This window comes from Acipenser ruthenus, chromosome 27 (genome assembly GCF_902713425.1).
Source record: "Acipenser ruthenus chromosome 27, fAciRut3.2 maternal haplotype, whole genome shotgun sequence".
Taxonomy (NCBI): Eukaryota; Metazoa; Chordata; class Actinopteri; order Acipenseriformes; family Acipenseridae; genus Acipenser; species Acipenser ruthenus.
In genome coordinates, this window is record NC_081215.1 from 21,140,378 (window position 1) to 21,167,804 (window position 27,427).

General features: G+C 37.5%; 1 protein-coding gene across 2 annotated transcripts in view; it reads right to left on the bottom strand.

The window, feature by feature from the left end:
* LOC117431925 (uncharacterized) overlaps nucleotides 1-27,427 on the bottom strand; it is a 43,291-nt gene that overhangs the window by 14,111 nt on the left and 1,753 nt on the right. Inside the window, exons 2-28 of one of the 2 annotated variants that reach the window (XM_034053205.3) lie at nucleotides 26,998-27,119; nucleotides 26,776-26,889; nucleotides 26,495-26,675; nucleotides 25,717-25,775; nucleotides 25,534-25,597; nucleotides 25,005-25,163; nucleotides 24,262-24,379; nucleotides 23,773-23,823; nucleotides 23,564-23,641; nucleotides 23,403-23,459; nucleotides 23,230-23,289; nucleotides 22,914-22,969; nucleotides 22,176-22,266; nucleotides 21,742-21,882; nucleotides 21,330-21,428; nucleotides 20,850-21,013; nucleotides 19,584-20,439; nucleotides 18,672-18,792; nucleotides 17,119-17,177; nucleotides 10,519-10,599; nucleotides 9,907-10,033; nucleotides 9,292-9,442; nucleotides 8,713-8,818; nucleotides 5,807-6,829; nucleotides 2,897-3,000; nucleotides 1,413-1,477; nucleotides 798-971 (exon numbers count right to left, since the gene is read on the bottom strand). In XM_034053205.3, coding sequence (XP_033909096.3) covers nucleotides 798-971; nucleotides 1,413-1,477; nucleotides 2,897-3,000; nucleotides 5,807-6,829; nucleotides 8,713-8,818; nucleotides 9,292-9,442; nucleotides 9,907-10,033; nucleotides 10,519-10,599; nucleotides 17,119-17,177; nucleotides 18,672-18,792; nucleotides 19,584-20,439; nucleotides 20,850-21,013; nucleotides 21,330-21,428; nucleotides 21,742-21,882; nucleotides 22,176-22,266; nucleotides 22,914-22,969; nucleotides 23,230-23,289; nucleotides 23,403-23,459; nucleotides 23,564-23,641; nucleotides 23,773-23,823; nucleotides 24,262-24,379; nucleotides 25,005-25,163; nucleotides 25,534-25,597; nucleotides 25,717-25,775; nucleotides 26,495-26,675; nucleotides 26,776-26,889; nucleotides 26,998-27,022 — 4,384 coding nt within the window. In that variant the 5' untranslated portion in view covers nucleotides 27,023-27,119. Of the gene's footprint in view, nucleotides 1-797; nucleotides 972-1,412; nucleotides 1,478-2,896; nucleotides 3,001-5,806; nucleotides 6,830-8,712; nucleotides 8,819-9,291; nucleotides 9,443-9,906; nucleotides 10,034-10,518; nucleotides 10,600-17,118; nucleotides 17,178-18,671; nucleotides 18,793-19,583; nucleotides 20,440-20,849; nucleotides 21,014-21,329; nucleotides 21,429-21,741; nucleotides 21,886-22,175; nucleotides 22,267-22,913; nucleotides 22,970-23,229; nucleotides 23,290-23,402; nucleotides 23,460-23,563; nucleotides 23,642-23,772; nucleotides 23,824-24,261; nucleotides 24,380-25,004; nucleotides 25,164-25,533; nucleotides 25,598-25,716; nucleotides 25,776-26,494; nucleotides 26,676-26,775; nucleotides 26,890-26,997; nucleotides 27,120-27,427 lie in introns of both variants that reach the window. The other variant, XM_034053204.3, reaches the window with a different exon arrangement.

Consider the following 27,427-nt stretch of genomic DNA (forward strand, 5'->3'; position numbering starts at 1 on the left):
CATTATTATATTAAAAATGACCATGCTATTAAACCACTCACTACAGGCATAAAATACAGTTCATCCTTCTTCTAAAGAAATAATTTCTTTCCATAAGACATTCACTTCCAGATTAGAAAAGGATGGCATCTTGAACAAAAGTCTGACCAATAACAAACTTTATTTGACTTATCAGAATTCATTTAAAAAACGACATTTTCAGATTCAGATTAGTTTTTCTCTTTCCATGAAATGGCCACATACAGTATTTTGAGGTTATTGGATATATGAAGTGTTCAGGGATGAAATATGAAGCTGATGTGCATAAAGAAAGAAGCTTTTCGAACACTAATTCACTCAACACAAGGAATAGAAAAACTGGCTTTAAGCCAATATGAACTGGGAGCCAAAGACACTCCATGTAGGGGCATGTACCAGATTTTCATAAAAGATAACTCAGGAAGTCAACAGAAATAAAACTAACAAGAATTAAAATAAATTAGGGGCTGGAATGTGTCTCAGTGATCTATAAAGTAACTGAAAAGGAAAGAACAGTTCCCAGCGAGAAGGTGATTACCAGTAACTTACCTCGCTGACAAGGTTGCAATATAGGGATAGACCAAAAACCATCAGAGACATTAAAAAAAAATCATGTTTACTCATTAAGATCCCTAGAAGTACTGTTTCCTGTTTCCACTGACCCTGATCAACACTGAACTTGGACTATCTCAAGGTAAAATTAGACAGGCCAACATCAGCGCTGATCAGGGTTTCTGAAAGAAGGGTTTTGGAAGGTTGTTTAAGGTTTGGATTTGTACCTGTTGGAGAATCTGATACGCTGCAGGTTGACCTTCGACCCCTCCGCATGAAGAATCGCTCACTGACCTTCTTTGCTTCCTCAAGCAGCTCCAGATTCTTCTTTGTGTCTTTGTCTGAGAGCTTAACATCTGGCAGCTGGTCTTTTACTAGGTCAATCACATGACCTGTGCTGTCTATGGGGATATACACAGAAGATTGTATTTATCTAAGCAGTTGCTGTTCCCCATCCCAAGGCTAAAGAGCATAACCGCACAATTGTTTAATTTAAACTATGTACTGTACAAAAGAACACTAATAATCTGGGGTCTTGCTGAGCATTTTAATTCATCACAGTAAGCATGCTCTTACTTTGGTTTTAAAACCTTATTCATATATCAAGGCTTGAATTTAAGTTTATTCTTTCTTAAACAGCAAAACTAACTCAAAGTAATCTTCATGAAATTTCAAGCAGTACATGTACAACATTCACAGGTATAATAAGGCAAACAATGTACAGGTTTTCAACAGCCAGTTAACTTTATGTATTGTAGTAACAAGGGAATTGTTCAAAATATTGCTTATATTTTATGGGTTGTGGTCATTTCAAATTTAAATAAAACATTTTTTATTCCTACCAACTGTGGTGATGGAGCTCGCTGAAGAAAAAGAACTCCGAGGGCGATGTCTTGGGCTGTGGGGTCTGTTTAAATAAAATCAGAGATCTATCTATACACAGGTCCAATCACATGACATTGTGCACACCCTACCTGTGACACGGTTTTATTTTTACACTTGTTACATTTGTTGTCCTCACAGCAAGGATTGCACAAGCAGTAGCAACTACACAAACAATAACATAGTGTCCCGGCTGCCCCAGTGTAATGGGAATGGTACCTCTCAAAGAATGATTTGGACAAAATTGTAAAGTGGAAGAATTTCACAATCATAGTGGGTCAGAAGACAACACATTTAGACTGCAGTGTTTATACAACCCCGTAAATATGTCCCTACCTCAAATAGTATCTGAGATCTGAAGCTTTGACAGTGCAGTGGCGGAAGCTTTGTAAGGTTACCGACCCAAAAGGGGATCATAGCGGTGTACTGAATGTGAAGCTAGTATCTGTTTTGTCTTTATCATCGGAAACCACATGAACCAAATGAAGTCACATGATCACAATATGACAGCCCTATTAGGGTTAAGGTACCATTACGTCTGCTCCTTTTACAGAAACTTTTTTTTTTTTATTCTACAGAACCTCTAAACGTGAATGGCATTTGAAATGGCTTATAGCAGCTGTAGCAAAAATGTCAGAAATGTTCTACAGTTTAAGAGAAAGTGGAACTATAGCATCTGTCTCTAATTATCATCATCAAGTAAATACCTATCCTCTCTGCCTTTAATACAACCTTTTTAATACCAAAGATTTTGTTATGCAAAATTCCTAACAAGGTCAAACATCATGCCTCTGGAATTGTACAGAATATACACAAATACTGAAATGAACAGTAATTAGCACAGCTCTGAGCTGTACTGTGCAACAATGCATGTATTTATGACAGCTGTAAATAGAATTTAAAACCATGCACGTATTTGGAAAAGATTAACTTCACTGTAAACTTTCGTCAGGTCATTACAATAGAAAGGCACATGGCTTGACCAAGCTGTTATTCTTTGGAAACACTTTATGAAATTCAGTTAAGTACACTGTAGTCATTAGCAATGCATCTTAATGCAATTCCGATTCATGTCCGCCCTATTTTAAGGTAATTCCAGCCTGCAGGGTTAGACCACTAATAGATGTTCTACTCATCTGTTTGCAGTACTCTCTGAACACAATTTAACCCAAGGAATAATGCAGTATATCATATGTACAAATACTAAAAAAACCTATTACAGTTTTTTGACAAACTTTTTGACAAAGTTTTGGTTGGAACACTTTATCAAAAACTTCAGTGAGAAAGGAGTTTATCGAATAATTTGACTAGTTTCTTTTTGTATTACTACTGTACATATGTTACCACAGAGTGTTTTACAGTATCTGAGTTTACTGAGATGTTAATGAAAAGTACCTATGAGACTTCAGTCCCCTTTGACAGCAATGCAGGTGAATTTGCATACCTGCTCTGTGAAAGTGCATTAGGCTCCTGGTTTGCAGTGACAGCTTCCCCAGGGAAGACAATAGAGGGGGCACTGACCATTCTGGCTTCAACAGCTACAACCTGCTGGCAAATGCACAAAACATACATTAGAACTCCAACTGTGACGACATATTAAATCATTGGAGGTCGTATCATATATCCAATCCGCATAAAAGTGATGGACTTGAATTAAGGTTTTAGTTTGATAGTTCATACCCTTATTTTTGCAGCCTACCCACTCAAGGCTTTTTCTTTTTTTTTTTTAATAAGCCTTACCTCGACATATGGTTTGTCTCAGGGGAAAGGAACACAAATAAGTGAAATTCCAAAGGATTACATAAATATGCACTAACATCAGTGGGTAAGTGAAGCTCTTTAAACGTCTATGTATAAATCTCACTCTGGGGTACAAATTCCCTGGTGGGATATAACAGCTCTCTAGTGAAAATCCCAAGTCTTTGCTGTTCTCATTCTACTCGCTTCCTATTCAGTCAGCACACTAACCACTTCTCAAAGGTGAATGAGCTGTAGCATTTATTCCCTTTAGCCCGAGTGGGGGAAAAAGAGACCATAATGAACTGAACATATAAAGCTGCTGTGAAAGTGGACTAAATTGCAGGAAACCAACCAACTAATGAATTGTAGACAACAGATTAATTTACAGACTAAAAATGCAGTTTAGATGCACTATGTCCTGCAAATGAAACCGAATCTCTATAATTATCTGTAGCTGAGCTTTAACTGAATTGCTCTGCAATCTAACTCCCCTCTGTATTTAATTTAATGCACTTTCTCTGCCCCAGGGATTCTTCTGTAGCTTGAAACACTCAATCGGAAGACATATAGCAGTACTATTAAAAAACTGGGATCTTATTATTGTATCAGGGATCAACGTTTTGGAGCTCTTCCAAATTATGCTCTTACCAGTTCTGCTGGCTGACTAAATTAATAGGTCAATTTACTTCACTGACTTGGAACAACATCATGTTATCCGCTGAATATTCCGCTACAGAAAGAATTTCTCCAAAGGGCAGAGACTGTAGCCTTTGATATTATAACCACAGTCTTCTCCTTTCCAAAAAAAAAAGCTGAACTCCTGACCAGGGAAAGCTTCTCTTAGAAGAGAAATTATACACAAAGAAAGGCTTACTAAAGTGGTTATAAAAATGTCATTAACAGTGTTTCTGAAATATGTACAGGCAAGGCAACTCACATTACAAGACTTAAACAAAAATATTTGAATTGGAAATCTTCACAAATAGGTGTCCCGACAGAGCCTGATCCCTTCATTAAATGTTGTCTGGTTGTTATAAATCAAAGCTCCTTTTTGGTAAAAACACGTATTTTCTTTTTTATAGTAGATTAAGTGGGCACACATTAAAATGTACAGCATGTTAAAACATGATCTGGTTTAACCCAAAAGCTGTAACAATAAAACCGGAAAATCAGCACTCTTACCAAACTACCACGTGAGTTTTTCTTTTTTAATAAATCGGACAAACTCTTCCCCTTTCATTAAAATATGATCATGTAACAGTTATGGACAGATTACATAGTGGAAAACTAAAAGGCTTTCTCCCTGACCCTGGGCCAATCATTTTCCATTATCACCTTTTAACTGCAATTCATGGGCCACATGCATCAAGCATTATATACAGGGTGGAGGGGGTTGTGGTGCAGCAAGCTAATTAACTAGAAACCCATGCATTCTCACAAGGCGCGGGTCTGAATCCAGCTCAAGTCATAAGTGCAATGAGTGTGGTGGTCTCTGCCTAGCCTCCATTAGTCCATATCATGGAATAGTGACACCCTTTGCATCAAAGAGCAACAGGACTGAAGGGCAGGGGGGTGATCAGGTCAAGACTGAGGTGCACTCAATAGGAAAACTATGAATGGAAGCTCTCATTGCACTCTGCCTTGTCCCTTACCTTTCATGAGCCACAGAACTGGGAAATAAGTAACAAAGGTGCTGTATTTTTCTTATTAAATCTCCCCATCCATAAAAGCGGGTATTACAGGGATACATGATAAACTGCAGGTAATTATAGCAATAATTACTCTCCTTCCCTTGTTATTCCATAACTGCTTTAAATGAATGCTCTTTTTGTTTCTCTACAACTGCTGTGACTCTAGCCATAGGCAAACAATATTTTTGAAAAGATTTTCTTTCTCAGACAAAAAACACATACAAGGATACCGTCCAGAGCTAATAAAAACACATTGTTAAAATCTAAAATATTTTAGATAAAATTGTAGATTTATGGACACAAAGAGCACACTTCAAAGCTTTGAACCACAACACAGAGTTATCAAACAAAAATTGCCACTTAATAAAAGGACATAAAACACTTAAGAGACTCTCATTACACAATCATTTGAGTCAGACCATATGCAAAACTTAGTACATCAGAAACCAACTTGGAACAAAACTGAAAGAGAAAACCTGATTGTAGATGGTATTGAGAGTTATTTAGAGAACCGTCAGAACGATCTCCCAAGACTAGCAAATGTTCCTAAAACACTGTTAAACTCTGAACTCAGGTTTTACCTCAGGCCCAAACTCAAGCTAAAGACCTACCTATTTGTGTGATATGAATCTGGTAGTCTCAACTTCAGCTGACCCTTTGTGGTCTACACCAAAAAACAAAATTGTGCACAACAAGGATTGAATGGACATGGACGCTAAGCCCTCAACCACAAGAGAGGGCAAGACTATAGCACATTTGGTGAGGCAATGTGGGGAATTTTACACTGCAACTGCTTAGGGTATCCCAGAGAAGACTTGTGGGGGGTTATGATGGGGTTTAGAGTTTTAGCAAGTTGGTTCACACAATGAAGAAACATTCTGTTCTTAAACACACAGTACAAGTAAGTTAAGGGTTACACTGACTGGGGAAGGGGGCGAGCTGTCCTGCTCCTCTGCTGCTTCATCCTCCTCCTCTTCTTCTGGGAGGGTGGGCATGGTCTGGAACGAAGGAGGGTACCTGGGTCCGGGGGCCCGGGAGGCTGGATTGGCAAGGTCTGGAGCTGGATCGGCGAGGTCTGGAGCTGGATTGGCGGGGTCTGGAGCTGGATCGGCGAGGTCTGGAGCTGGATCGGCAAGGTCTGGAGCTGGATTGGCGAGGTCTGGAGCTGGATTGGCGAGGTCTGGAGCTGGATCGGCAAGGTCTGGAGCTGGATTGGCGAGGTCTGGAGCTGGATCGGCGAGGTCTGGAGCTGGATTGGCGAGGTCTGGAGCTGGATCGGCAAGGTCTGGAGCTGGATTGGCGAGGTCTGGAGCTGGATCGGCAAGGTCTGGAGCTGGATTGGCGAGGTCTGGAGCTGGATCGGCGAGGTCTGGAGCTGGATTGGCGAGGTCTGGAGCTGGATCGGCGAGGTCTGGAGCTGGATTGGCGAGGTCTGGAGCTGGATCGGCAAGGTCTGGAGCTGGATTGGCGAGGTCTGGAGCTGGATTGGCAAGGTCTGGAGCTGGATCGGCGAGGTCTGGAGCTGGATCGGCGAGGTCTGGAGCTGGATTGGCGGGGTCTGGAGCTGGATCGGCGAGGTCTGGAGCTGGATCGGCAAGGTCTGGAGCTGGATTGGCGAGGTCTGGAGCTGGATCGGCGAGGTCTGGAGCTGGATTGGCGGGGTCTGGAGCTGGATCGGCGAGGTCTGGAGCTGGATCGGCAAGGTCTGGAGCTGGATTGGCGAGGTCTGGAGCTGGATCGGCGAGGTCTGGAGCTGGATCGGCAAGGTCTGGAGCTGGATTGGCGAGGTCTGGAGCTGGATCGGCGAGGTCTGGAGCTGGATTGGCGAGGTCTGGAGCTGGATCGGCGAGGTCTGGAGCTGGATGGGCGAAGTCTGGAGCTGGCTGCTCGGTGAGACTCTTGCTCAATTCCTGAGGCAAGTACTGCCACTCCTTATCTTCTGATGACTGAAATGAAAGCATGAGCATGCCAGTCTTATCTTCCTTTCAGAACACAGAATTTGGTATTGCGCCCCTAGTGTTTCTGGACTGGTTCTGAACAGAAAGGCTACTTCTTGAGAGTTGCTATGTTTCTAGTAAATATTACCATTATTATTCCTTGTCTCTTCAAACATGTTGAAAATTACTGAATAATAAGCCCTAACTTTTTAATAAGCTATGCTTTTTAATAATATTAGCTTCCCACAAACACTTCTACAGTTGCATCACAAAGTGAAAAAAAGTACATTTAACCACCCTGTTTCTAAAATAGGCTCTTCATTCCACAAATAAAACAATTAAAACTTAATGGTGACCATATGTGGAGCTCACAACCTCTCCAGTAAACCTTTATAGTTAGAATGCAATAACTTTTCTTTTGGCTCAAATGCCATGACTATCGTAAAACTGGTAATCTTATCTTGAAAACGTGTTACCGCTTATTCTGTTGTAGAATAATTTTTTTAATAAATTTACTAAAAAATGCTTATGGTTTAGAGTTACTTACACAATCTGTCTATACCCAACCACTACACGAATACTATACATTATATCCAGTGCCAATGCACTCAGTGAGTAATAATAATATTGTGCAGAGATTGCAGTTTTTCTAATCCCCTGCTGGAAAACAATCTAGAATCACCTTTGAAAATCCTGCAAAAAAGTTAATAAGGTACACCATTTATCAGCTGGAGCTTGTTAAAAGTACTGGCCAATTGAATAGCTTAAGCACTGTCTGTTCTGCTTTCAGTGCTATAAAATACATGTAATTTATTACCTCCTACTGCTGTAAGCAGTAGCAAGTGTAGGCATGTTTGGTTTGTTAAATGATTTAGTAGGTTTCCAAACCAAACAAAATATCTAGAATACTGTCTACAATTAATGTTGAGTGCACAAAAGGCAAACCTGTGAAAGAATACAGTAAACAGATATTAATTTTAGCGCATTATAAAACTTTATGGGAGGCACTAATGGTTAGGTTAAAAGTTTAATATGTGACATGAACTTCACTGTGAAGTAAAGTTACTAGAAAAGGGAAAAACGAAACTAGGTCAACTGGTTTTGAACAACTGAAAACTACAAAAACTATATAATGCCTAATCTAATTAGTGTCTGCTTTTCTATATTATAAAACAGCTGGAATCAACACTCTAGTAGAAGAGAAAAACAGTAAAATCAAAACATCTTTTTAATAAATGTTCATTAAACAAAACCTTCATTTGTATTATTTTCAAACTAAATGGTAGTTCTAACAAACACATTATCAACCCTTATTAGCAATATAAATGGGTTTGACTGGATTTAAGTACATTTTTTCCAGCCTATTAGGTTTAATAAGAAAATAAAAATGAAATCAAACTAAAATCAGAAAACACATCAATCTCCTGACTATGTAAGGAAGAGTTATTTGTTCTTTAGGTTTGCCTGCAAGTATCTTTTATTATGAAAACATAACGTTCACAAGTTTCTCTCAGATACATCATTAATATACTAAACAGCACTGGAACAGCAGTGAGACTCACCTTGTGTCTGTTTTCTACTGTGATCATGAAGGAATTTGAAATGTCTAATAGTTTCTGAATGGTGTTGAAAGTGCAGTGGTGATGGTGGATATACTGTGTAACACATATAAGCATTACAAAGGATGCTTAAATACAGTACAGTGTGTGTTACCATAAACACCACGGAGAGCTCTGATGAATTAATGAATCAAGCTAGAACAAAAGAATGGCAACACTGACTAAGAACCAATAGGGTGTTGATTAAAATAACTCCACATAGGGTTGTTCTGCGTAACACACTGTTACTTAAATGAATGGTTCAGTAATTATGGTAGATCGATCCTGCCTTACCCTCTCTGTGTTAGGAGCAGCACAATGTTGTGTCACTGAGCCCTGACTTCTCCCATTGTCTTCTGGCTCTGTCTGGGTGCTTTCATCACTGGTTAAGACCTTTGGCCTTTAAAATATCACATAGATATGCATGTCTTTATTCATGTGAAATAACAAACAGCACTTCAAATACCACAAGATTACTCTATGTCCTTAATGAAAAAAAACCCTTAATACATATAAATAAACAACAAAATGTCAAAATATTTTTTTCTGGCTTAATATTAAAGGATACGTGTGGTTTATAAAAACATTCCAAGCAAAAAAACATGTAAAACATGCATATAGTACATCAATCTGAGTCTCAATCACTAAACTAGGTTTAAAACAAATATTATATTTTCAATAAAACAAAGTATTCTAAAACATTAGAGGTGTGCATAACCTTCTGTCGCCAGTTTCTTTAGTTCTTTTCTCTTCATAATCCACACAAACATATTTTGTTATACTTTTAAATAGCTGTCATGAGATGAATTCCAGTTTCCAGACTTCATTTGTTTATTCTATATCAGCAGTATTAAAAAAAAATAATAATCCTACCTTTCTACATTTTCTTCATTCACTTCACTAGCATATCTCTGTTCACAAGCACACTTCACGCATGTTTCCCGGTGCTGATACAGTGGTAATGGTTTAAAACAATAGCTTGCACTCTGCTGTCTTGTCCTCAGAAGTTCCAAAGTCAAGGCATCTGGTGGAATGAAGGGACAGACAGAATTGCACATACTCTTACAGAACACTGAAAAAACAGGGACTGTTGAGGATGTGTAAAGATGAGAGAGTCTATGTAAGTAGGGCCTAGCAGAAAAAAAACAATTATTTTTATTAAACAAAAAATTGACCACTTACTCTACTCACTAACCAACTGATCAGTGCTTTCGGATGAAAATGACCTGAACCTGCTAAAATGTAAGGTTATTCTTGTACATTTCACACAGTAAATGTACAGTATACATGCTGAATCTATATATAGCTGAGTCTACATATCAATCACTGTGTCTTATAAAAACTGAAAAACTACATTGAAAGTTGACTTTTGAATTGGATTGCACACATTATTAGTGATGTAAAATCTGAAGATGTAGAATGCTAACATTACTTGTTTCATAGTATCAGAAGCACCTATGCAAGGACAGTGTCTCACATTTCCGTTACCTAGCAGAGTGGTCTGTAGTCTCGCAGTGGAATGGCCGTCACAGTGCTGCCCAGAAGCAGTACTGAAGAAAGGACTGTGCAGCAGTAAAGGTTTATTAAGGAACGAAGCCCAGGAATTTTCTTTTCCCTGTTTAAAAGAGAGATTCCAGATTTAATGTTTACTTCAGCTTCAGCATTTGCCAACTAAACATGAAGGACGGACTATGTGTCATTTGAACTTGAACAGCTAACTGATGCTCCAGGAAAAAAAGTCTGAACTGCCGAGCAATGAATCCTGGCTGTTGTAACACTATGGGAAAGAGGATGGGAGGGTTACATCTTTGATCATGGTGAGCTCTGTCACAGCATCAGGATTTATCCAGATGTTCTGAAACAGCTGACAAAGAGCTGTCAAATTCTTTTTTTCTAGCAAAGTGTGAGCTATTCTGTGTCCTCTTGTGGGTAATGTCATCCCAAGGATGTAAGCCACAGTGAAAACAAATGCACATGCTACTGTATGAAATGGCCCCTTTGAAGCTTCATGGCTCTCCTTTTCCTTGGCAAATCCGTTGACTGGTCAAGCGACTTCATCCACCACATGGCAGTGGCACTGCACAGACATTCAATACTGACCTGAATCTGTATATTTTCTTGATTTCCTTCTCTAGGAATCTGAATTACGCAGTCGTTCTTCTTAGTTATGTTGCTCTGCGCCTAATTACAAACAACATAAAGGGGATTTATGAGGTATAGTGTAAACAGACCAAAGGGGAATGCTTCAAAACTGTTAGAGTTCTGCTGCTGTGCTGTGGTGGGAAGAGGATGGGGCACAGCTGTTTTAGGCTTGCACTGTATTGACCTGACTCATCCAGCTGCCATAGGATGTTCAAGCTTATCTGCAATACACAAAGAATCCAATAACCTTTATATGAAACCCTGTGACAGAGCTGCACAATGTCCCTGACTGTGCCTCCTATATAAAACCTGGACATTGTTTTCAGACTCAGTGTAACTGGTTTGAAGTAAACCTGTTGATAAAATAGAATATGCATGCCATCCACTGTGCAGTAGCTTGCAAATAAACTGACATTCATATCCGAGATCAATTTACTGTATTTGGTTTCTATTCATTTCGGGTCAATTTCACGGAGCTGTTTTAAAAAAGATTTAGCCAAGTGCAGTCTTCCTTATAAGGAATGCAGAAGCTTATTTTTAAACTTACAAATTATGAAAGCAAGTCTACTGAACCATGGGCATGGATGTAATAGCCAACAACAGCTACTGAAATACATTATTTACTTCAGTATTGAACCCTAACTTTGGCACGATGAACATGGTATGGTTTCCATAAAAAAATAACATTCAAAAATATATTTTTTGTTGAATGTCAAACAAAAAGAAATATTTTCCTTTCCATAGCTGTACAGCTGGTTCTTGCAAAGGATGTTCAAAATGATTTTCTGCACAGCAAGGAATCCAACCTTATTTTTATAGACCAGTGATTGAGCTGCGTAATATTCAATATAAACAGCCTACTTGAAAAAAGACAACACGTGAACGGTTTTCTTTGGGAATCAGCACGTATTCCTAATGCTACCATAATAGGGGATTGTTACACTGTTAAAAGCTACTTTTTTGTTGTGCAGTCTTGAGGTTTTGGACTGGTCACAGATTTCCATTTGGTATCTTTAAATATCTATGCTTTGTTATGAAAAAACAGACTTTACCAATGTTGGGTAACTGCTGATCTCCACATCTTAAATGCAAGATTGTCATTCTTTTTGACAGAATATACAGTATTGAAATATCATTACAGTAAATGCCACATGCTGCTTCTGCTCTTCTCATGTTTATGCCTAGCAAAGGCCTAATTATATGGCTCCCTGGGTAAGCTGTTAAAATGGGATTCAACACCAGGCTCCTATTATATCCCAAGTACTTGCTGCAAACAAACCAAAAATTAGGAGCTAAGCCTATTATGTTTGACCAAGTAAAAATATCCTCATTTGGAAGGCACCAGTCCAAGGCTGCAGATTTGTTTTTGAGGTGTAGGGGTAGTAGAGGAGAGAGTTCATTTGTTGGTATAACTTTGCTTCACTGAGACTGGCTGGGCAATCAGTGGGTTTCCATGACAATTCATATTTTTCTTGACAAGCTGGAAAAGCCCAGTGCAGGATCTTAAGAAAACACAGCATTTTTAATTCCTCATGTTCCATTTGTCATTGAGAACTATTTTAAACACAGCTCCGCGGCTACTCTGAAACTCATTAGGAAAGAAACATTGCGAGGGTCAGTTTGACGACAGGATACCTAAATGATATGGTTGGACAGGGAGGCTTATAAAACTACAGATGCACCAGATTTACGATCACTTCTTTTAATGGAACCCCTGAAGGGCTCAATGGCTCTCTTTGGAGATGAGGGGATTTAACAATAAGCAGTAAAATATATATTAAGACCACCCCACATTTCTATAAGGATTTAAGAAAAACGTTCTGCAGTTGAACTGCAAGTGAACTCTCTAGGTCATTGCAACTACTGACTGCACTTTGACTGCAGTGTCAATACAAGTGTTTTTGTACAGATAAATGCTTAGCTAAAAGTGCTTGCTTAAATAGAGAGCAATACGTGCCCTGAGGAATAGATGTCCTGTGATATCACTAACCCTTTTTTTTTTAGCATACTATGGTGAAAGCAAAGTGGAGTAAGGCACGGTGTAACAAATGCTAAACCAAAAAATAAAACACGGTGAAGAACAGTAAATACATAGCATAAACTTCGGACGAGCCTTAGAAAGTCGTGAACATTTTTACAACTGAAGATATTAACATTACTTTAAGGTTGTTGTCAGTTTGTTGGCTGGACACTACCATATCACATTTAAAAAGCGACTGAATATTAGTCTACAGCAAGCACTTCACTATCTCATACCTGTCAACTGGAAACAGTAAGAGACATCTTAATAACCTGCCAGCTCCCACTCATTAGCCATCAGTCATGCATGCTTGAAGGGAAGGATCTAGAGACTGAGCAGTCAAGACTCACCGTTCCCATGAAAACCCCCGAATTCATGAACACTGAGAGCGACCCCACTGACAATCACTTTTAACACCAGGAGACTCATCACATCTGCACGTGAGCCCACACGCTGGCACAGCCGAAAAACAAACATGCATCCTTCTACTGTCTTTCAAATGTGAAATTTGGGACAAACTTAACATCAGTTTGTTTTTGTGTATATTTACAGGGGTTATACAGCACACTGGCAGCCATGCTAATGTGTTACCTGATAGCTAATAAGTCAGCATTTGTGCTTTGTTTTATGCCAAATTCTATTAATAAACCTTGAATACAGCTCAGTATCTGTGCTCTATATACAAATATTTTAACACTTTATTGAACACTTTTTATAAGTTTGTGAAAAAACCCTTATAAAAGTTTACCATGGTATTTTCCCATGCTTTTGCCATAGTTATGCTTTGCATTTACCATAATTTACCCTGGTTTGCTGTTTTTTAATACTCGTTACCATACCTTGCGGGACTTTACAATGATTACCTACGCTTTACCATGATTTCACTACGATTTATTAGACTTTGGTAAGCTTTTACTAAGGGACATGGTATGGTTTATATGGGACAGTAAATAAAGTTTCATATGTACCCACTTCATTTTGGGAAGGGAAGCCTGTAAATTATTCTATTTATATGTGAGTACCTGTTCTCTTCAGCATAAAATATATACTTTTCAAAATGAATTTGAAGCAGCGCATGACTTTAGTCTAAGCTGTTTATTTAAAAAAAAAAAAAAATAATACTTTATGACATATACAAAACCCTTGAAAACCTTTTGTTTTATTGTCACCAAAATGCACAGGATACAATCAATCAATTTAGATTGTATGTCTAAATGGTACTTGACTCTGTACATTCTCTAGTACTGAGGAAATTGGTCAATGACAAAAGGGTATTGCAAATAAAATAAAATAAGGACTAATAACAAAAAGTTCTTACCCCAAGCAAATGCCAAGCAAAGGCAAGTATGTACTGTATTGTGTGTACTAGCTCAATGCAGATATAGCATGCCTGACTCCATTATCTAATGAAAACAAACTTGGAAAAGACAGAGATTTCTCGTTTTGAGGTCTTGGGGTCAAATGTTATTTGGGCTGAAACATTTAATTGTGCTAGAGAACTTTACCATGTGAAAGTTTTTAGAAACTTTATATGCAAAACAAAGAAAACAGCTCCCTGCTAAACATTTTGTTGTGTATAATTACTTTGAAACTGGCAACATTTTTATCCTTCTGCTTGAATGTCACATCACACTGCATGAGAGAGAGAGCTCCCACACAATCCTGGGTATGTTAATGTTCCAGTTGCACAGATTTTATTACTGGAGATATATATATATATATGTGTCTATTATTCACTTTTGCATCAAGGTCACTAATACCGGTAAGTCCAAAAGAAACATTGCTGCATTCTGCATTCAGTCATTAGATCTGCCTTAAAATCCCATATATTATCACCATGCTTACATTGTCTTGGCATATTACTGCTGTAGCATTAAAGAGCATGGTAGTGCACAGAAACTAGCACTGCATCATTTCCATATTTCCATTACAAATTAAAATCAAACACGATAAAAAAAAACAGTTTCTCATCCAACATACCCATTTCATCAATGCTTCTAGGAGAAAATGCATTACTATATTAATAGAAAACAAGTTCCTGATCCTATGTAAGTCACAACAGATCAGAGTTTTACTGTACCTTTTGCAAAATGTCTTGAATCTTAACAGCAGATTACAACAAACAGCTATTCCCAGATTCTGAGATTTCTTACCTAAAGTTGAGCAATTCCTTGTCTTTTTTTGAAGCCAGCCTCCTTTTTCACTCCCGGGAGCTTTTACCATTTAAGGTCAATGTTTCATCTGGCTCGATTGGCTGTGCTGTGCTTTCTCCAGCAGCTCAAAAGACTAAACACAACAACGACTGCTTCCACTAAACTGACCGGCACCTCAGAATTCTCCACTTCTGTTTCAAACGATTAGGGAGAGGGAGCTAGCTCGCCTTCGAAACAGCAGAGAGAGAAGAAACTTGTTGCGCCCATCGAAGGGAGCTGACTGACATAATTAATCACAAAAACGCCTCTGCTTGTTCAGTGGTATATCTGTAGGCAGCGTAGTCTACTGTAGACAAGCTTCCTTGTGGTTATCATAAATCATATATTCATCAAACTGTTCAGTTGAATGGTAAGGTTACAAAGATTTGTGGTCGGGTTTTACTATATCATTTACTCATATTTAAGCTCATTATATTATCAGTCTACCCTGAAAAGAATGCTCACGCTATTCTTAAGAAAGTAAATATAAAAAGATTACATTGTCACAAAAATATAATTGATTTAGTAAATGGCTCCTGCTTAATTCCTTGATTCTCCGATACATTATCTATCCAGGTCTCTTGTAAGCCTTGTAAAGTACAGTAGTGCACCTAAATTATAGTTATCAGTCAGTTAATAACCACAGAGTGAAAGAGACATAGAGTTAACCTTTCATCCAAATGTGCATGTTCTTTCCAAGACTGGGTTAAGTACAACTCATGGGAAATGTTCTGGTAAAGCTCTTAATATGTTGCTTATTTAAGGATTCGACTTTCTATTTAAAGCTACAGTTTCCAAGCATCATGTTTAGTTTAATGACAAAATATGATTCTGTATTCTACTCTACAGTCTTCCCTATAGAGTTAATCTTTCTTTGTAATGATTACACTCCCCCAGTAGTTTTAACTGCGGCAACAGAAACTCCTTCCCTTAAAACCTGCTGGCCATTAAGTCAATAGGCATGCTGAACATGCAGTCTGCATCAGAGCAATATATATATATATATATATATATGGATCTGATATTTTATTTATGTTGTTATGATATTTTCACTTAAAGCAAACCTTTTAAAATAAATATAAAGAACTAGAAATGCAAGATTTAGTAAACAAAAGCTTCCCCTGGGCCGTCATGTAAGGGGTATGGAATATCTGAAGGAATGGTTTGTAAACATGCAGAAGGAGTAATATGTGAAAAAGATCTACCTCTTTAATATGGAAGCCCTTTGAGGTCCCAGGTCAAATTGAAGGGTACCATAAAATACAAACACCTATCGACTCCCCCCACAAGGATGTTGAATTATTATTAAAACAACACATAAGAGTTGTTTTGAAGCATCTATTTTTAGTTCCACCCTCCTTATTATAAATGCCAACAATGCAGGTAAATGGCTTGTTTGGTATGTTAAACAGCTCATAAACTTTACTGTACTATACAGGTGAGTAGATATGTATTATTTTTGTATATTATCCCCCTCAAGTAATGAAAATAAACCCTGCAGGGAAGAATGTAGAAGGCTTAAGTAGGTAATCATGCATTATCCTGAAACGTGAACTGAAACCACTTAATACTCTCCACAGTTTAATGGTGATAGGAATTCAGATTTATTTTAAAATTTCCCATCTGTTGCCATTACCTTTCTTTCTTTTATTCTGAAGAGAAAAATCCAAACAAAAGGCCACTAACTTCACCCAAATAAAAACACTACTGTATACTATAGCAGCTGTTTGTTAGACTTACAGTATCTTCATAGGATGTTGACTTTATAATGACAATACTTTAAAATCAAAAGTAAAATAATCTGTACTGTAGCAAACCAAGTAAAAACATGAAGCTTATTCAACAGTCACCTACTAATAAATACATCTGTCATATCAATTATCATCTAACTTCAATTTGCGTCACACTGTACTGATCAGCAAGGCAGCACCCAATCCTTCCAGTGACTGCTCAGAAAGCTCTATTTTTCTTCTACATTTTGCTGTTCATTATTCATATAAATCAATCAAAGTGACATTTATAAAAATTTACTTTGCAGTCATTTTGTAGTTTAACACGATTAACCCATGCAGTGAGTTTACCATGGTCTATAATATTTCTGTGTGCTTCACCTTGCTTGTCTGCTTATTCCTTACTACGCTTTCAGAATGCTTTCCAACACTTCAATGTGCTTTTACCATGGCTTTACCATATTGCGTATTATTAGAGCATCTAAGTCAGTGTGAACTGAAAAAGGATCTTTTTGTCTTTGGCCTTTTTAACTTTGCGAAGAAAGCTATGTGTTCAAGACCTGGCTTGGGAACTCAGCAGAAGTTTTTTTATTTTAAACAAATATTTTTCTCTTACCTCACCTGTTCTTCTCCCAGTCTCTTCTGAATTCTCTTCTCTTAGTAAGTTGAGTTTGCCTGTTTATATAGAAACGGAAAATACGAAAGTGATTCATTTGCATGTTCCATGGTTCATGCAAACTAAAACTGCTTAACAAAAAACACAAGCCCCAGGCTCCTCGACAGAATGACGCACAGAGAGAGGAGCAACCTTATAGGCAGAATAAACCTTCCACACAGGTTCAAGTAAGATCTGATCATCTGAGGTTGTCTCTTTTCCATAACTAAGGGCAACAAAAACCAGGCAACCATTTGCATGAAGAGCTGGTTGAAAAATGTAGGCCTAGCAACACATTGTCTGGGTCTCATTAATACAGATAAAGACATTTCAATGTTAACTATCAAAGGACGGCTGCTTGAGGCACTCACTCATGTGACACAGTTCTAAGGGGGTCTGTTTTAATGATCTAAACAGTGATGGCAAATCTAAACAGTGATGGTTACAGCATATTTACACGAAGGTGTGCGCGGCAGATGGCAGGTGTTCTTGTTTATTGTTATTAACCTGTCTTTTTGGGAAGGCAGGGGTGTTTCTGTAACAATGACAGGTTGGCTGTAGGTGTGAAACAAACAGACCTATACCTCGTGCATTTAAACATTCTTCCCATTTCAAGAATGTGATGAAAATGGATGCTTGGTCTGTTTCTTGGTAAGCCATAGATACAATTTAAGAGAGACTGCTAAACACTCTTGCTACGTACTCCAAAATACCTTCAGGACTGTTTAATATAGGGCTGACATCTGGATAGGGATATGGTCACCTTCATTATTATTAATATGAATGTGTTATATGAACTTCCTTTTTACAATGCAGCAGGAAGCAAGCTTAACCTAGGCGTGGTGTCAGAAATAGCTGCCAGAAATCAATGTTCAATGACATCATAATGAATAATAAATACACTTCAATATAAACTATTTGATTTTAGTACAGCTTATTGAATAAGGCAAAGCTCTAGCGAGGAGTTGTAATCCAATGCTTTTCAATCAAAACAGCCTCACATTAAAAATGTAATACAATAAAAATGTTAAAAGGCTAAATCAACGGTTAATCTCAGGAATAACCAAAGAATGTTTTCTTAGTTTTCAAGCACTGTGCTTCAGTTTGACATCTATGAACACTAAATGTAACAGCCTAGTATAGGCTAATAATTGTTGCATCACTCATGCGGTTTTTTAAATTCAATTCCTTATAGAAACTAGGAATTTGTGCATTCTATGTACTGTGTATGTCTATGTACGCCTTTAAAAAGCTGCTGTTTTAAGTAGCTGTAAATCACCTATACTTTTCCCATAGATAACAAGATCTTTGTTATGTTTTCATGTCAGTTCATCTGAAGTAATTTCTTAAGTTTATAAAAAGACATTTGCCTGATATAAATACAGCATTTCTAACTCAGATCTTACTGGAACTGGTATTGAAAGAACGGTTATGGCAAGAAGCCACAGTCTAAACATGAAACATCAGGATTCATCAGCACTCTAATAGCACTGGTATACATCATTTTAATTTACCATTGATCACTGGAGGAGCTTGGCAAATACTGGGCATCTTCTCTTCTTTCTCTGGATCACTTGTCTTAAAATATGTAGAACTGCAGTTGCTTAAAACCATAGATGATCCCAAATCTGTAGACTACAGAAATATGTGTGTTAGCTACCATTTACAGTATGGAGTTGGACATTTCAATCTTGTAACACAATTAAATGAAAACCACACAACCTTTACACAGAAGGTAAACATTCAGTAACTGAAAGAAATGCTCACTAAATAACCTGTTTTGTTTCTTGTTTTCTTTTGTTTTCTTTTGCTATGAAATCCTACATCAACAATATTCAGATATTTTTAGACATGTTGGATCACAAGCTCTGTCAGATTAACCATGGTGCTTTTACCCTGCATTGTGTTAGAAGGATTTTCTAGTAAAACAAACACAGCCACAGGAGTCTTTTTTTTAAAGCAACAAAGTTCTCCACTGTCCACAGAATGAATGGGTCCATTCCACAAGCTTGCATTCTCTGCTTCCCAATACACAGCTAGAAGCATTTTATTGAACAACATGTCTCTGTTTGAGATCAAGAACATACTAATTGGAGGGTTGTGTATATAGGATCCATCTTTACTTTGGAACTAGGGCTAGGGTTAAATATTAGATAAAAGTTGCTTTCCTTATAGTGGCTTTAAAAAAAAAAAATGTAATAAAATAAGATACTAAACTTTAAAACTGCTGTATAAAGACAGTGTGACAATATATGGGTTTAACAAGGAAAAAACCATAAACACTACATTAACAGCTTAGTATAGGTTAATAAATGAACTGATTGTAAGTGTATTTTTTTTTAATACAAGCCAAAGTATATGGTGTGACTAATATACAAGCACAACATTTACACCACATTTTATGGTTAGTACCTTCAAATAAATACCTCATTTGTTGCTGTTCCTTTTTCCACAGAATCGAGATGTATAGCTGCACTCTCAGTTCTCTCTATAGTAACTTGTATCCTTTTCTCTGCCGTATCTATCCGCTCCTTAGCAACAGCCAGTCTCCTTTCTGTCAAGCTGACCAACTCTGCTGCTCGAGACACATTGTTCTTCATTGCCTCCATTTCCATAGCAGATTTCATCAGCAAGTTTGAAGAAGATTCATTTAACTGGCAGACTTCCATTTTGAACCTGTCTGCTTCTATTAAAGCTTGCATAGCTTTCTGTTCCCCAGCTTGGATACCTTTAATTCTCTCCTCTTGTAACTCAGCTAGTCTTTGGTCAACAGCCTTAACTTTCTTCTCAGTGATGTTCAAGGTGGCAGCCATTTTGTCTTCTGCCACTCTGGCCCTTATTTCAGCTGTTAGGGTCCTCTGCTGTGACTCCAACAGCATCTGTTCTAAACGGGTTGACTTGCTTTCCATCTCCTCGATTGTTCTTTGGGCTTGCAACAGTCTTCCTTCGGTTTCCAAGAGCCTCTTCTTCAGCCTAGCTGGCTCTTCCCTGGCTTTAACCTTCTCCTCCTCCACTGTCATCTTGCTTTCCATCTCCTCGATTGTTCTTTGGGCTTGCAACAGTCTTCCTTCGGTTTCTAAGAGCCTCGTCTTCAGCCTAGCTGCCTCTTCCCTGGCTTTAACCTTATCCTCTTCCACTTTCATTGCTCTCCACCAGGAGACAGTTGCCGTCTTCTTTGCCTCTTTAGCTCCTTTTTCAGCTTCTGCTGCCCTATGATCCTGTTCTGAGACTCTTTCTTCAGCCTTGTCCTTCAGCACTTTCTGGAGCTCCAGCTCTCTTATCCTGAAAGGAAATTACAGTTCAAGCATGTCCAAGTGCAGTAAAACATAGTGAAAGCATGGTAAAGCAGAGACAACTCCAGTAAAGCACAGTGAGGTATGGCATAGCATGGTAAAAAAACATGGCAAAGCATTGTAAACTATGGTACCAGGGAACATGCAATTCTACCATGATAAACCTTCCAAGGTTGACAATACGGATATAGTTTTCATTTTAGTGTTGCTAAATATGCTGATGTCAGCATTGGATTGTGATTGATGAATTGTGAATTTGGCAGATTCAATGAATGTAGATTATTTTTTTAATTAACAGCATACATCTATGTTACTATGTCACTACTGTATCTAGTGTGTTATTTACAATTACAAATGGATGGAGTTGGTTCTTAATTACTTCAAGTAAAACTCACATACACATTTGCTAGATGGTGTTTGGTGTTGAGATGTTGCTGTTGACTCTGGAGGTAGGCTCTTTCTAATTTTTCCAAAGCTTTATTCCAGTCCTCTTTCAGTGTAAACAGGCCATCAAGCTGGTGTATATTGTTCAACATGATTTGTCTCATCTTCTTTTGTAGCTCCTTGGGGTATAAATGAAAAAGGTTATGCACCATTTTTTTTTTTTTTTTTTTTTATAAATGCACGATAATTCTCACAGAGCTTGTAAAGTAACAGTGTACATAAGAGTGAATTTGCAGTTATTCCCACCAGAACTAACTTGGCCTGGTAGAAAGGGGTTACATTTGTAGGAACCCAAATCATAAACGCAGTATTTTACACAGCCATCAATATTATTTTACGGATCTGGATTGGGTGTAAAGAGGCAGTCTGAAGCAGGGCCTCGATTCTGTGCTCCCAGTGTTGAGAGTCTTATCACTGCCCTCTGCAGGGGCTCACCTCCTTATGTATAATGACCAGGTGGGCAGGGTCATCAGGCACATCCAGTCCCTGACATGAGGTAATGAAGGCATCAATCTGGAGCTTCATGTCATTTGCCTGAAAAGACAACAACACGAAACAACACAGCAAACACTGTTCAGTGGGTGTTCTGCACTGAAATGTATTCCTCAGCGGTTTCCTGATGCAAGAAAGACCAGATCAGATACTGTAGCAATATGCAAACAAGGCATACTGAAAAAAAAAGTTCCTAATAGGAGCCTTAAAATCCCAATATAAAAATGTGTTTATTTACTTTCACACTCTCGTTACTGCATTGTGGTGATGGAGGTCAGGGTTTTTGGAATGGGTTACAATAGCCAGGGTGTAGGGGTTTGACCATCCAGGAGGATGCAGTAGATTACCATCTTACCATCGCTTCAGGCTCTGTCTGAAACATGCTGCTGTCTTCTTGTGATTTTATCTGTTGCAGAATCATTTGAAAATCATCTTTCTGCTGAGATGATGTCATCAACAGGCCACAAATAGGCGTGGCAACCTCTTCAAGACTGCCCTGCTGCCCACACAACAGAAACGTGGGAATGCAGTTAGATGAAGAATAATATCAATTACACATTCCGATACAGTTTAAGCCAACCACTATTTGAAGAAGGCTACAGACAGACAACCCTCAGCGAAACAGAGATCAATACATATGGCATTCATTTTACAAACTATATTATCATTGCAAAACATTTTTTAATTAAATAAAAAAAACATAATTGCACCCATTAACTACATTAAATACATACAATGCATGCTTTTGCTGACGACAACTGCTGCTTCACTTAAAAATAAATGAATTACCTTCTGAAGCTCCTCGATTTCTGACTGCAGAGACTTTAGCAGTGGGAGGGCACCAGGTTGTCCTGTAGGGCTCTGAAGACTGACTGTACATCTGTTGATTCAAGCACAGTTACTCTCTTATCACCCTTTATCAGTCAGACTGCTCCTCAAACTCAGCTGATCCTTTCTTCTATGAAGCCCTGGACAGAGCAGACTAAGAGGGATATTCAGAGTGCTCACTTAATGTAGTTAAAATGTAGATAGCTAAGAAGCCTTTCTTTTTATTTAAATAGAATGGGCCCTATTCAGAAAATGTTAAGGACGATATTAAGGAGTGTTTTTTTCAGGACTTTTTAGGATCATTTTGTAGTAATTTGCAGATCAAAAAAACATTGTTTTCAACAGACTGAGAGAAAGCTGCAAGTTCATTTTCACAAAGAGAATGTTTATAAACACAGTCCTTTAAAAAGATTGTTTATTGTTTTATGACCAGAGCTCTATATAGATGCACACAGGTACTGCATATAGTGTACTTCAACAAATGAAGATTTTTATTTTTCATGGGTATATATATTTTCAGTTCATTCTTTCACACTATATTTGACCCCAGGGGTGATTTATTGATCCCTTAATACCATCACTAGAGATTTTAGGGTGCCTGTATGAAGCTCCAAACTGATCTGTTTTACTGGCTTGCTGGTTTGCATGATGAGCTATTGATATAACCAGAGATTATTTACATATGGATACAATGCCTACCTCAAAAGCTCTTGCTGTGAGTTTTCTTGCAATCGGTTTAGTTCTAAATGCATCCCCTCCAAAAAAAATGAACAAAGTAGCATTATTCCACAACCCAGCATTATTTGAAACTATATTTAATATACATCCTAAATATCAGATATTACATTTTGTTAAAGTATAATTAAACAGATAAATGCTTCTCTTTACTGATGCTGTTTTATATTTCTATATAGTTGAAATCCACCACTCACTCGTTTTTGGAAAAAAAGTATTACTGGATTAAAATAGATGAATAACACAACACAACTTAACCAATATTACACACAAAAGATACCTCAATGATTTTGTGGTTTTCCAGCCTGGAATTCTTTAGTTCTTCTATAAACTTGATTTTCTGAAACAGGAGTGCAAAAAAAAAGTTTCAATCAATTCACTAAACTGCAGTAAAGCCCCAAATCTCTTTCTGTTAATTATGTTTAAATGACAGCAGGTGTTTGTAATACTCACCTCTGTGATTTCCGCATCTTTTGCTGCCAATAAGCTCTGTGCTTCATAAAGTTGCTTCTATAATATATTTAATATATATATATATAAATAACTTTCATATTAATCATTTAGTCAGATATGAATACAACAACAGTGGTATGTTATATTATACACGCACTTACCAGAATCTCAGATTTCGTTTTTGTTAGTTCAGAAATCCTGGTTTTAGCCAATTCTTTGTCCTGTTTAAGATTTTCTTTCTGTAAAAAGAACATCAAATAGAAGAAACAAACTCACTTATTCTCACTTACACAGTACAAATGGTGTGAGATAGAGAATTTATATATATATATATATATATATATATATATATATATATAGAAAAGCTTACCATCTCTTCCAGTATTTGCACCTTTGTATTTAAACTTTCATTTTCTCTTTTCTAGGTTCAAAAGAAACAGGACAAAGTTAGAGCAAAGAAATTATTTGTATTTCGACATGAGTGACAGGAAATGGTTAGCGTAAAAATAGTAATTCAAAACAACCATTGTTTCTTTTTTTATTTAACATAACTTACTATATGTAGCATGTGATAGTTTTCTACCTCTTACTGGAATAATGTATTTCAGCTATAAGTATAAACACTTCTATATGCCTTAGGCAACTTTAATATGCTTCTATTCACTCTTCCTAAATGTTCTTGGAATAGAACAACAAGTGCATATTTTCTTTCCTAGTTAAATGCTTTTTTATTCTACCCTGTGACCAGGGCAAAGCCTATTGCTTTTTTCCCATAACAATGGTGCACCTGATTTCTAAAGCGAATGATACATTTCAATGTTTTTTGTTTTTTTAAGGTAAAGTCCAGTTTATACAGTACCAGTTTACTGCTGGAAGTCTGTAGCCGACAGGCTCTTTCTTGACAGTCTATTGTTGCCCTTTTGGCCTCTTCAAGCTCTTCTGCTTGAGACTTTGCATTTAAAACAGACTGCTGGGAGCTGAAGAGAGATTGTTAAACAGAAATCATGCTTATGATGCATTTGTCTAAAAAAGTTGTATTGCACTGTGATAGGGGAAGTAGGGAAATCATCTAGGAAGCTAATAAAAGATAGAAAATCTATTTTAATACAACACGGGTGCCATTTTTAAGCCATTTAATATGAGGTAAAATCTATGTACTGTAACACTAATTACATTAAAGTATTTTTTTATACAACCACTAGAGGTCACTATGTGACATGTTCCTTCTTAACTGTTTAAAGCTTGAGTGCTGTACTCGAGACATGAGTATTGTGTGTGTCTTGTGTCTATTTCATAAGGCACATGATTAGTTGGTTTCATAATATTAAATGTTAGTAATTTTATAATACTATGAATAGTGTCAAATGTACTCTTGACACAGTTTGATTATACACACTAAATTAACGTAAACTTAAAATTAAGTGTTAAAATTGTGACATTTGATACGAGTATATTTGCAACTTTGCAAAGTGTTAAGTTAAGTATTCAAACTGACTGTGTGGTTTTCACACTGTCAAGTTGCAATGTTCTGGTTTTTCTGGCAACAGTGATATTTGAGTGTCATTGGTAAGTTCTATGTTCGTTGGTCTGGAATATGGCTACCTTGTTAATTTGATCTTCAGTGTGACGATTTCATCAGTCAGCTGTAGGTTAGCTTCTTCACACATTTCCACTGCTCGTAGGAGGCTGGAGTTTTGCTCACTTAACTTCTGGTTTGCATACTGTAGATCTGCAACGCGATTAATTAAATCACTTGTTTCACTATAAATATAAAAAAGACAAAAAACAAGCTTAATATTACATGAGCCTCTACACCCAAGTACCCAAATTATATGTTTTAAACCAAGTAACGTAACATCATTGTTAACACAAACACTTCATTGAGATACCTATTCAGAATTATATTATAAATCACAGCTTATCATTTCTTATTTCATTTCTTGTAACCAAGTCTTTAACCCTATTTACAGTATTTAACCCTGTTTACAATACCCAAAAAATGCACCATCAACAAGTTGAAACATGATGTGAATGAATGACAGCAGCCACATTTTCAAATGGTGTTGATCACATGTGAATAAGGTATTTATTAAGTATGCTACATACAAAGTGAAATAAATACCATACTTACTGGTCTAATCCATCTGTTCCTTCGTGGAAGGCCTTTTCAGTTTCAGCAGCAGATAATTCATTCCCTACAGACACAAATCAATGCATAAACAAATCTGATCTTTTTCAGGCACACACAAAATTGTCTTTTTTATTCATTACCAATTCCTGGTGATTTGTCTTCTATTTCCGTCAATAAACATACCATTTGTATGAGTTCTGTTGTTCTCAGTTTCCGCATTCTGGCAGTCCTCCTCCAGCATGCTGTGAAATGACATCATTAATATGTTCTATGAGCTCTGGGATCTGTATACAATACAGAAGCAGTTATCCAATGCATACATTACAAGCAACACTTTGTAAGCAGGCAAATGTACCTTAAAAGGATGCCCTACTTACAAGCGATCCCAGGAAAAAGCTGCTTGTGAAAGGGCTTTTGGGTAGCATATACACTGGTAAGCTTCCAAATCTCACCCACCTACAATTTCCCCAGCAATTTTTTGTCTGGAATAATTAGTAAGTATGTGTAATAATGATTAAAGCAGAAGCAATGGTGTAGAATATATTGGCAGCTATGATTTAAATAACTGAGGGTGTGAAAATCATTCAAGCATCATCATTCTTCAACTGGCCTTACTATATACAAAAAAAGAGGAAGGGATTATTACAGAAGGCTGTCAAAAATTTGCCGATAGGGCTGCAGAATACACACACAATCACACAATGTGACCTGAAGGATTTGATCGGCTATACTTTTTCAGGAACCGACAGGATCCAGAAACTCCCTTCTCAGCTCAGCTAATCGAATCTCTTATCAGATTCTAAGTGAAATAGAAATATTAAGCCTATCCTTTAACTTTTGTCTTTTGTTAATTATAAATGCATCATTATTTGGTTCCAAAAGGTTTGGCATTTCCAGAAGGTTTGGAGTCTGTGCCCCTTTGACATTCTGCTACCCTGATTGGGAAATTGGCTATTCTTACCAGTCCTGGCTGCACTCGACAATCCATCTCTTCATAGTCGCATGGAACGTGTCTCTGTTAACTGCGACACCCTGTCTGTAAGGGTCCAGCATATTATACAGCATTAACAGTCTACCTCTTTCAGGGCTTTGCGCTGTCATGTCCTGCAAGTATTGCATAACAGTGGAAGCCAGAACTTCTCCTATACAAAAGAAAAGCAAGATCGGTTTACGTACAGTATGTGCACTGAACATCCTCCAATCCCTTGCATGTAAGAGCAGAAGAGTCAATAACAAGTGTACCTGTGCCCATAGTGTCACACGCTTCAAAGGTAATGTTCAACACCTGTACTTCAGAACATGCATATATCCCTTTTGTTTCATCCACTTCTGAAACACAGCTGGTCGGACTGCAAACTGAGAAAACAAATTCAAACTGATTATGCATACTGTAAATAAAGCAGTTACCAAATTACTTATTCCATAACAAGGATCCTGTTTCAGGAATAGGCTATTAATGCTTACTTCCATTACTTTGGAATTCCTGCATTTGGTCACTTGAATCTGAAGCTGGATGGTCCTCTTCAGTTACTGCAGTAAGGGAGGCTGCTGTAGTCCGAGTTCTATGCCAGGCCTGAGACGTAGGGCTAAAGGAAGGGTTGAAGTTTGCACAGGTTATCCCTTGACAACCCTCCGCTGGACAGCAGCAGTGAGATCCATGCGGGTTGTTCAGTGATGCCATAGTCACTGCTGTTCCTTTTAATTGAGAATGGGACTATAGATTTAGTTATATATAGTGTTGTACTATGCATTAAATATGTACAGTCATATATGTTAAATGTGTTAATATTTATTTCTTACCTGTTTAATTGAATCTGATTTGTGTTATATATATTCTCTACTGCAGTTTTCACTTTGATCATTACTTACCATGCTTATTAACTATTCCAGCAAG